This window comes from Pollicipes pollicipes, unplaced genomic scaffold, assembly GCF_011947565.3.
Source record: "Pollicipes pollicipes isolate AB1234 unplaced genomic scaffold, Ppol_2.1 Scaffold_7231;HRSCAF=8579_pilon_pilon_pilon, whole genome shotgun sequence".
In the NCBI taxonomy this organism is placed as follows: Eukaryota; Metazoa; Arthropoda; class Thecostraca; order Pollicipedomorpha; family Pollicipedidae; genus Pollicipes; species Pollicipes pollicipes.
Window position 1 is genome coordinate 6,762,230 of NW_023597034.1, and position 11,751 is coordinate 6,773,980.

Genomic DNA, 11,751 nt, shown 5'->3' on the forward strand with positions numbered 1-11,751 from the left:
AAAGCTAACCAGTAATGCTATCTCACAATTCCGCAATTTCTTCACGTGCGACTTATAATGACGCCTTTGACCAGCAGCGGTGAGCGGCCACTGTCTCGATATCAGCCAGGCTCTCGTTCACTGGCAACATCTGCGGACGCCGGTCATGCCAAACAATGACGCATTACCAGATAGGCGGGCTGTGCTGGGAGCGAGCGCATCCTGGCGAGACATGCGCCACAGCAAAACGGCCTCCGCTGGGAACACCCTCCCAGGGCCTCCCATTGCCCTCCAGCCCAGAAGTCAGCCTGGCATCCGGCGGCGGGCTTCTGGGTAACACAGTCTCCGTGCAGAACTCAATCGATACAATATATTGGAAAGCATGCCAAAAGGGCATAGCCGTAAGCACCGCTCAATACGCATAGATATACGTATAAACATCATTTTCAATGCATTCAATAAGCAATCGCATTCGCGCCAACCAGAGTCGTGCGTTGTTCGCGATGGTTATATTAACAATGGCCGACACTACTTCGGATAACCAACAATTAGTAGTACTGCGTCGTCACCGAATCACAAAAATAAAGGGCTGAACGTGGCGCATCCTTTAAGCGCCTGAGGCGTAAATCGAGAAGAGCTCACGTATATGATAACAAAGACAACACACGCGTACACAAGATAACCAGCAGCGCACGAACCGTCCGCATCCGCACGATCTTTCATCCGACGAAGCCGGTCTTCGCTCGCACCCCGCACACTTGAGTTTGCGCGGCCGCAAAGGAAGGCAGTTGGGGGTGGGGGCTACACCGCATTTGAGAGTGAATCACAGACTTGCGACGGCGATCTGGTGAGCCGCGCCCCCGGCCGCGGCCCCGCTCCGCTCTACGAGGGGCGGAAGGTCCGGCCGCTGCAACAGGCGGGAACACGTGTCAGCGGCGGTCAGGGCCGGAAGCCGCCGCCGCTGGAGCGTCACACCCGGCCACCGGCATGGCTACGGATCGGCTCGTTGGTGGGCTCAGTAGCTGTAGGGCTGGTTGGAATTGTTCGTTTCACGCAAATTCGCGGATGAGATCACAACACGGTGCGCATTTCTGACTGCTTGCGTCGGCACAATTCTGCAGAAGCCTGCACAATCCCGCTGACATAATGCTACTCATCAGCCAGCCCTGCAGGCAAATCAGATGCTTACAACACTTCAAACCTGCTAGATGTATGCCCCTCGAATATCACATCTGCGTATTGGAAACCGCGCCCCACACACAACCATAACGATCGGAATACCACTTACGGAAATCCGCCAAACCGCGTACAGCTACCTACCCACAGCCATGATAGTTGGGGCGTACACAGCGGGGTGGTCATGACAAGCGCTACAACTCACCTGATAGTCTTCTTCTCAGTGACCTTGGCCTCGGGTCGTGCCCGGTTCAGCACCTTCAGGATCTCGGACGTCTTGGCGCGCATTCGGGAGTGGATGTAGGCCTTGGAGCACTTGATGTGGTAGTGCAGGTAGTCGCGGAACATATGGATCAGGTTGATGGTGTTGTCGCGCGCCGCCCGGTTGGTGTGGCGCGGGAACAGGACGAACGTGATGTAGCCGATGTTGTCGCCGACGCGGGCGTCCGTGTTCTGCAGTTCCAGCGGCGGCTCGCGGTGGCTGAACATCACCTGAGGTGCTGCCGACAGATGATACCATATGCTCAGTATAGAGACATGCGGGCCTGGCAGCACCCGGACAGCACCCGTGAGACCTTCGCACTGGACAGCAGCTAGTGGAAGATCACTCAGGTGCCAGTGGACGCAACGTTTCATGTTGCGACATGGCGCATGATCGACATGTGCCAGCGAGACAAACATGGTCCCACCACTTCTGCACTGAATCATCTAGACAAAGTATGACGTTTTAGCACGGGCCGAGCACGTCAGGCTTAACCGAGGCATAATGCAGCAGTGCACTCTATCATTGGTCAGTTACTGGCTAAAATGTAGGACAACCACACTCACACAACAAAAGAATGAAAGCCAAATACTATGCTACAGAAAAAACCACAACTTAAGTCGATGAGACAGATAAGAAAACAATACAACTCTGCTGGGAAATGTAACCACCACAAACCACAACTTTAAAACCAGTCTTCAAGGAAAAACACAAACAGCAGGACTACACAATAAGACAACAGGGCAAGCAATCATTGATGCTAGCCATTCAGGCATGCACACCAAAATCAAGACAAGACAGCTCCCCACTCACATAGCTCTTGACCCCCAACGACAGCAAGGCAATGCTGAACTTCAGCTCCCCACTCACATAGCTCTTGCCCACCAATGACAGCAAGGCAACGCTGAACTTCAGCTCCCCACTCACGTAGCTCAAGCCCACCAATGACAGCAAGGCAACACTGAACTTAAGAGCCACTGCGGCATTACCCTGCGCGTCTAGCGCCGCCGCCAGCGCCGGATGGCGGCGACCGCCCGGCTCAGCCGACGCACCTGTGTGGCTCGCTTTGCGGCCCTCCTTGAACTCTTGCATAAACACCTTGCCGATAACAACGTCCGTTTCGTCCTTGAAGATCGTGCTGAAGACCACCGTCACCCGGTCCGCCTTGGCCTCCACATACCTGTCCGCACGACGGAGGCCGCTCAACGGATTGGACACGTGATGGCTTTGGCAACTGCTTCGGGAAGACAGTACTCACCTGTAGTCAGTTTTACAATCAACTGTACGAAATGGCAAAGCAAGACCTGCCATGTGTTGTGGTGTCGGTTTTGACAGACGATCAAGTCAATCAGCAAAAGAACGATGGGTCGTGAATCGCAGTTCACACAGAGGATGCCAACACCTGACACATCTGACCCTGTGTCAGACATGTGATAACATCAACATGTCCTAACTAACATGACCTACCACACATCAAGCCTGAACACATCTCGGTCTTACACAGAGCAATCTTTTAAGCCAGAGCACCACCTCCGCAGACGCGTTGTAGTACATGATCCGTTTTATGCTCAACATGTCTTTGGAAAACACACACACCCCAATCTGCAATCTTATGTAAGGCTGCACAAAACTGCAGCAAGGTGTGAAGTGCAGTGCTACCATACTCACATTGTTTCATCATCACGATAATGGACCACAGCACGTTTTGCTCCCTCTTCTCCCTGCTCTTGGAACTCAAAGTACTTCACAAAAACAGATGCAAAACAGTTTGTCTTCAACAGGCCAATATTCTTGACTAAGCTCTCCCAGTCACTGGGAATGTTTTCTAAGTCCACTAGTAAAGACACATTGTACCCTGAAAAGGTAAAAGTTATTATAACACATGTGATAATAATATACATCTAAGACTTACCAAAATACCTGTTCAGCAAAGAGAGCTCCAACAAGATCTCAATCACGTAAGTTGTTGAGTGCATTTGCAAGGATCATTATGCATTAAGGCAACACAGTAGTGTAAGCATTATTCATCATAGAACAGGCAGACCTTCCATCTCAAGGGCATGTGCGCCTGGGGGGGGGGGGGGGGGGGGCAATCAGCGTCATTTATGCAAGTCTGAGTTTCAAGGGGTTTGCACGCACAAAACGTGGTATGCCAAATTCTGTGTTAACAGTGAGAAAAACATGGGAGGAGCATAGTCTATGCCAGGGAGTCCATGCACCCTATACATTTCAAAAATAGGAACAAAATGCTAACAACAAAATAGGGTACCCCTTTTAGCAACCATTTCTTGACAAAACACTCAGGCTGAAACTCATGAAGGACTAAGAGCCCTATACCTCTTTTAGAGCTCCATGTCATCAGACAAAGCACAGGACCATCCAGACAGGAAAATAAGTGAATTCCAAGAATTCAGTCACCTGACCTCAACATACAGGGCTCGTCCCGGCCCCGACTGTGCAAATGCGACGAGTGCCTTAACGTGTGATACATGCTGGTTTAAAATGGATTGCATGCATGAGTGATGACTGACGTGAGATGCCTGCCTGCCCGACGCGCCTATTTTAATGAAGTGGCTTGCGAGCATAAGTGATGTGCCAATGGTTTTCTTAAAATCAGTGTTATGTGTCAGTGATGTGTGATGCCTGTTAAGTTGAATTTGTTTGCATGCGCACACATTTTCGCGCACCTTCAGCCTTGATTGATCACATTCATCATATTAATGCTGGTAATTCCTTTTTGTTTAATCCCTTGAATGTTGGTGACCTGCAAAGACTGTGGCTCACTTTTGGCACATAACCAAAATATCAATACATCTTCCTCCCCTTCTCCTGGTTATTCTGCAAGGAATAAGGCTACCAGTACTGTCTTAGCATCCTGATCACATGTACAGAATCTCATCAATATCCGAGCTTCAGAAACCGGGTGTAGAGAATCACTTCAGAAAACAGTGCAGACTGGGCAACACTACATATTAGGTTTCCAATTTCAGGTGGTTTGGGCCACTAACATCACACACATTGCGGCATGAGCTTGTGATTACAACAAAACTACTTCCTCAAGATTTAGTCCAAACCTTTGGAACGGATGGCTCTCTGGTATCAGAGCTCATGCCTCGCAGTACTTGCTGTGTGAGCCCCCACCCCTACCATCGGATCGTGAGGTTCAAGGTCAATGGCAGAATTTGGTGGCAAAAGTCCAACGTACTACATTGCTCTCCGCACTAGTATGCCGAGCCCCCTGGGGGCCATGTCACCTTGAGTGCAGCTGCTGCCACAGGCCATCCCAGTCAAAGGCAAGAAGCCAGTGCCTAAAACGGCTCTAACCCCATCCACCACAGGTGGGTGGGTTAAGAGGCAGGTGCTCAAAAACAATGGAGATATCAGAATCATCACAACAATTATATGTAGCCCTGTTCCTTGAACTGTGCTCGACATGCCCTGTCAGACATACAAAGAGCAACACAGCAAACAATTCTTCTTCGATTGAAGATTATTGTGCCATTTTCAGCAGCACAGTTAGTCCTTTTCATGCCTGAGATGCATTCTCCCCTGCTGACCTTCCTCTGTGGCTGTGATGAGCTCTCCGTACACCTTTCTCAACAATGCATCAGCGCCATGCTCCTGAAGGTCCTTGTAGAACTTGAGCGATATGCTCACCTGAAACACAAAACAAACGCATTGCTACAAACCAGCATAGCCATGCTACGCAGCAGGATTTCACAAACAAATCACAGAGAACTCTCGGACAGAAAACTGGTGTTCATGTGTGCTCTCTCCAGAACATCAGTGCTGCACTGTATTTTCATCAGTGCTGCAGATTTCCACAACAGTGAAGCATCTCACCCATTTAGCAGCAACAAGACACATCCATTTATGTACATAACACACATTTACAGAGTACCACCAACCCACAAAAGTCAGGAAGTGTTCCCTTTGACAAACAGTCTTAACTTTGTGACACCAGAGCACATACACTAACAAATCAATGACTGCAGAAATATGCCACAGAATCTTCTCAGATCCTGTTTGAACTTTTCCTGCAATGTAATACATATGGCTCCCTTCCTACATCTCTCTTATTCAAAACACAACTTTGGAAGACAATGGACACTTTAAGTTGTCCACCCCTGCACCTTTTTAAAAATCCATCAGCCTTTTCATAGATTCACACCTAAACCTGGACAACATACTGAAAGCCCAGCCTTACATAACCCTGATGTTTTCCTAATATTAATATGGCACTTTTGCATCATGCATACTAGCAAGTAGCCCAAAGTATGTCAACTACCATTTTCCTTGCCTCTCCAGGTTAGTTCCAATGTTGCTAGCTTACTACTTATTATGGCTAGGTTTTTCTTTTTCAACCACAGCACACTCTTGACAACCCATTACAATAACTTTCCAGTATGCTCCTCAACTGCATGCATACTCTTTACCCACCAACACTGCATTTCATGATGATATCAACAAATACATAGCAAAACACAAATATCTGTGTACTGAGCCAGATGGAACTCTAGTCAGCACACCTCACCTCATGCTGTTTATCCAGCCTTTCAGCCAAACTTGCAACAATCTAACACCAGGTCCAATTTGAAATGATGCTTCAACTGAAGTACATTGAGTAGCCAGTCAACAAATAGTATTGTATCCTAATAGATCAACTTTCTCAATCCTCTAAAAACCCATTTCAGAGCATGAACAAATTACATCCCACAATCAGGAAACAAAATTGTATTTCCTGCCTCGCTGAAACAAGGGACTGATGGCCCACCCAGTTTCCCTACTCCAACACTCATGGGTGGGGCTATTGGCCAGTGACTGGAATAAACAGTTGCATCTGGGGAACTGTTCATCTGTGATGGCATTAGCCTGGAGGCTCTGCTGATAATTACACAGCACATGTTGTACTGCATTATCCACACAAAGTAGAAAAGTGACTACACTGCTTACCAGAAAAATGTGTAGGTGCTGGGACATAAGAAAAACCAAAGATGAGGGCTTGATTGTTAAATGTATAATAAAATGAATGACATGCATACAACATTTGATCTTAATATGTTCAAATAGAATAACAGCAGTTCCACAAGGCATATTCCAGATGCTTAAGTATATACTTTCCCCAACTAGCAAATGCCCTTTTATCTAAAAATCAAAACAAGAGACCTAGTGTTCTCTGTTGGGGCACTCAAACTGATCAGGAATCTGTATGTGATGCTTTTTGTAAAGCCAATTTTATCTGTATCTTCTGCGGCCAACACCATCAGCCATGCCCAAAATCAGGTGAGGTTGGAGGGCAAAATGGGACATGCAGAACATCGTTGCATTTCACACTCTTGCCACAACAATTAGCTGTGACATAGAATTACAGGATCAGATGATGGGAGCCATGGCTTACACAAACTGCTTAGCACAGGCATCTGATCTGAAGATGTCAACCAATTCAAAAAGGTTCAGATTAGGTCTAAAAACACAAATTAGAAGACTCCTGGGCAGAGTAAAAAATGCCCAGGAAGCAGAGAACAGGGGATAATTGTATCTGGATGCAGCTTGTGCATATCACTGCTGGTCCAAGCTGTCAGCATGTTTCTCTGTTGTCCTAACTATTGAACATTATGTCCTTATCCCACACAAACCACATATTCATATGCAATAAACTGCTGAATTACATCCTGTTGATTAACCACATGAAATAAGGACTAGTTGTATGCAGAGCACAATAATGAATAAATGAAATATCCTGTGAACATGGCTGTGACTCTTGCCAGAGCTCTGGCAGAACCATAAACCCTATTTAAACCTGAACAATAGAACAAATGCTCCTTCCAAAAACTTGCACAACCCTGCTTTTACAGTGGAATCATCTCTTCTGCATTGAAACTGGTTCTTGCCCACAACAAAGCAAGACATGAAAGCTTACCAAAAAACCCAGAACATCCAGAATTTGTAACAAATATCTAAGAACTTTGATACAAAAGACATTTACCTTCAACAATGCCAAATTTATATGTTCAAATGCATTGAGTTTTGCAGCACAGCATCTGACTTTGGAGCTGCACATATAGAAATAAGAGGAGCAGCAAACCCAACTTACCCTAACTTTGGTCTTGTCCCCATTGGGATTGGAAATGTGAAATAGCACCCCATCAAAGTCTGCCAGTGTCACATCAATAGACTCATGCTTCACCCTGAAAAAGAAAAGAGAAATGTATTAGTTGGCATCCAACACAATGCATCTTAGAAGTAAACTTACATTGCTGTATTCTTGCAGAAATATGATGGAAAATCATACAAAAGCAAGCACCAAAACAGCCTCAAAGTATATTTTGTCACCAATCAGTTTACATCCAGGGCCTACCAACCACATCAATAGCTGCATAGAGCACATCATCCATCAGCATAGGTTTACATTGGTACCTAATGTTAGCAGGGTGCATGCACAGTAAACGTCATTTTAAAGGCACAACATATTGCAAATAATGATGTACTCAAGCAGATTCCAGCAATATTTCACAGATACAATGGCAATTCTTGAAACACAAGACAACCAAAGTATCAGGAATGGATGCTAACTGAAACACTGTACTGGTATCCTACTGCAGCCTGGGGACAAGCTCATTATTGGAATAAACATAATAGGCTTGCCAATATTAAGATGAAGGTATTATGCACATGCTATCCTCAGATGACATCAGCAAAAAGAAAGAAAAAGAAACTGAACAACAGTTAATGGAAAGATGTCCACTGCAAGATGCTCACAAATTTGATTATACCAGATGAACACTTGCATGTGACATTTGTGGGCACCGCCCCAGTTTAGAAAAAAACCCAGGAGTTGGATCAAGACTTGTATGAATGATTACCATGCAAGCACATCCTGGCGTTAAATAAAAAGATACCTTATCTTCGCTCGAGGCAAAAAACACCGGTACAAAGCATATATACCATTACGATCGAGTGAGTTCATTGTCACCCAAATGTGACGCTCCACCCGGCAGCCACTCAAGCATTCACCACTCTCAGCTCACTTACCCAGCTTGAGCGTTCTTGATTTTGAGAGTAAGGGTTTCTTCTACAACCCTGTTATTTATCTCCAAAAGTATCATGACAGCAACATCGGTCAATCACCCATAAAATGCCAACCTCAATACCGGCGGAAGGGTGTACCTCGTCGACAAAGCGCAAGGACTCCGTGATTACTATGGCGGCTGCAGAACGCCCTGTGATTGGCCACTTTCGAGCTATCTAGTGGTGGGGTGATAAGGAAATTTGGGAGATGTTCATTACTAGATCAGAAATATGTGGCACAAACGAAATCAAGCCCACAACAGCAGCATAAACATGGTTGAAAAATATTTTTTCAGAAAGGAAATATTATTCAAGCTTAAAAATAACCCTGTTCTGGTGAAAATTTGTCATGTTCGTTTGTACCATTTACCGACGTTTTGTTGAGGACCTATGACGTCATCGAATGCTACAGCTCACGGACTGGCTCCGGACGTGACTTCATGCCGAGGCCTTCGAGCGCTTACCGCAACTTCTCACTGAGGTGGGGGCCGGGAGCGCCTCCAGATGGCACCGAGACTGACAAGTTGGCACCGCTCATTTGCCCGTACTGATTGCGACCACAGCCAGAACGCCGGTTGCGGCGACAGCGGCTGCTGCTGGGGTTTACCTTTCGACTAGTTCATGTCGAGCCCAAAAAGCAGGAGAATCCGGGCTATGCTTTCCTCAACCTTTCAATAAGACATAAAAGCGAAGCGGATACTCGGCTACCCAAAACCTGTCGGACATGAAAACCACGCATTGCTGCAGCCATGCCAACCGTGCAACCAACCATGCTATTATCGTGTCAAGTAGGTATGCAGCAAGTTCCCTTTTGCGGTTTGGATGAGTAGCCCGAAGTGACCCTGGGTACCGACGATCAAGGGCTTGATTGGATGACCGAAGAATCAGAAGGGCTGACCGTACGTCATGATAAGGAGCGTCATTTTTTTGCACTGATTGGTGGCTCCCGTGCGACAATGCGGGCCGCTTGATAGCTCACGGACCACAATTTGGAAGTCTGTTCCGTGTCAGCCTTAGTCCTGGGAGCCCATTTCCGAAACAGGGGCAAGGTCGAAGTCCACGATTTGTATTAGTCGGGGCCCCTGAAAAAAAACAATCAAACCCCTGTGTCGGTCGGGGACCTACAGTGCCTTACAGGGGGGGGGGGGGGGGGGGGGGGGCTGTATCCAAAAGGGGCCCTGAGTCGGCCAGGGGCACATTTGCTGAACGGGGACTGGGACGCGAGGTCGCCACATTACCTTCAGTAAGCCGGTAAACCAAACTGGAGGAGTTCCTATTCAATAATTGGACCCCCTCCCCTGGTAAAAGATCTCGTCCTGGTAAAAAAATCCGTCGATGAGGGCCCATGCGTTGATCCAGGGCTAACTGCCCCGGTCAGAGGGCCTCCCACGCCGGGGAGCGAATCGATGTATGACGTATCCCTTCAAGGCTCTTCGGATCGACCATTGGGCCCGACACCTGCGCCGTCGGGATGGCAGCCGGTAGGTACCCCGAGCTGGGACGGAAGGGCTCTTCATCCCCTGCCCAGGGCGACTGCTATGCTGCTGGGGTTCTTTCCACTGGCCCCTCGGCAGGAATGGCCACACGTCTTTTTAGTGTCCAAGCCGGTGAATCGAAACCGGGTCAGATGTATTTATTGACATCGCTAGCCCATGTTTGCCTGGGGACGTTCATTCTTTACAGATTTGATTAGTGAAACAAATTATTTCAAGTAGTTCGCGCATACGCGCTCGCAATCTTTAGGAGCAAGAACACCAATGCTTAGCATTCTTACAATTACAACAAAACGACCAGTGGAGATGTTGGCCCTACGTGAAGAGTTTGGGGTGCTCTTAATGCTTATCGACTCGCATGATCAACCTGAAAATCGCACAGGTGAAATAAATGACTCATTATTTTCCCAGCGTAGGAATGGATTTCATAGAACATTTCTGTGCTATGAAAACCACTTGCCAAGGTATATTTGAATTAAAACACACCTTCTCCCGTACATGGTCGTTCACGTCCGCCCGCTGCCCAGATCAACGCCTCAGGGCTTGTCTAAGCCGCGGCTGCGGGCTTCGTTTTTTTTGTTTGTCCGGACAACAAAAAACATGCACGCGCACAAGCGCGCGTGGTCAAAACCATGGGCGCAGGAACAGGGGGGGGGGGGGCAGGGGGGCATGGCCCCCCACTTTTCAAGGTGGGGGGTAGGCGGCAGTGCTAAACTGCCCCCCCCCCCACTTTTCAGATTAAAGTCGCTGCTTTTGCACCACATTAAACATGCGTGCCGATTTACCTAGTTCACCAGCCGTCTTCCTCAAGATGCATCACCTTTTTCTTTCGCTTATTAGTAGTCGGTTAACGTCACAGCCGCAGGCCAACGCCGCGCAGCCAATGGAGGCTGCAAAGCCGGGCGTCGAGGCTGTTGTTGCTATGTCTTTTTAGAGCCCACGTTCAAAACCATACCACATAGTTCCTTTGTTACCGGTCATCAGTTCGGACTGATTCTTGAACATTTTAAGACGAAGATGGACTGGTCATGTTAATACAAATTTGGGACTCTACGTTCAGGGGTCTTCAATGCCTCTTAAGAACACAGAAAACATGGAATTGGAGTCTATGTGACAATTATTGGACCGCCTGCGGCGATTAGGGATGTTGTGGCATCAATGCGAGTTCCTGTGCTGATCCGGAGCGAACTGCGCGGGTCAGAAGGCCTCCTGTGTCAGGGAGGGGAACAGTGTGATACGATGTATAGTTCTAATGGCCTCCGGATCGACCAGGAGAACCCGCCCCGTGTCGCCAGAATAACAGCGAGAAGACACTCCGTGATGGGCCGGAATGGCCCTTCAGCCTTTGGCCGGAACCGTTAATGTGTTCCAGGTGTTCTGCTCAAGAGGCCCCGGAAGGAATAGGGGGTCTCATTATTGTTGAGTAGAGTGGATCGAAATGAATTAAAACAACGAACAAGACCATCCCATGTTTGTCTGAGAACGCTCATTTTTTGTAGAACGGATTTCTAAAAAATGCATCAAAAGGTTTGAACATGCCCGCTCACAACATCGAGAGCAAGGACAGCGATGGTCTGGGTTGCACCTTCCGTAAAACCGGACGGCGTTGGCCACTGCAAGTGCCACCAGACTTGCAGTGTTACGGGAAGACAGAGTAACACGGTTGGCGCCGTGTTGCTACTTTCTGAACATATCGATTGTCACAGAAACACGACAAATTGAGAATCTTCTTTTAGTCTTCCATTTCCACCACCACCAGCACCACTTCGCGGT

The 11,751-nt window shown here is 47.7% G+C and overlaps 1 protein-coding gene across 1 annotated transcript; it reads right to left on the bottom strand.

The window, feature by feature from the left end:
• Nucleotides 1–327: 327 nt before the first annotated feature.
• Arpc2 (Actin-related protein 2/3 complex, subunit 2) lies at nucleotides 328–8,618 on the bottom strand. Its single transcript, XM_037234063.1, has 7 exons — nucleotides 8,450–8,618; nucleotides 7,512–7,605; nucleotides 4,975–5,074; nucleotides 3,086–3,272; nucleotides 2,470–2,597; nucleotides 1,361–1,655; nucleotides 328–886 (listed from the first exon to the last, which is right to left on the bottom strand). Exons 1-7 carry the CDS (start codon nucleotides 8,521–8,523, stop codon nucleotides 862–864), a joined length of 903 nt encoding a protein of 300 aa, XP_037089958.1. The 5' UTR covers nucleotides 8,524–8,618; the 3' UTR covers nucleotides 328–861.
• Between the last annotated feature and the right edge of the window lie 3,133 nt (nucleotides 8,619–11,751).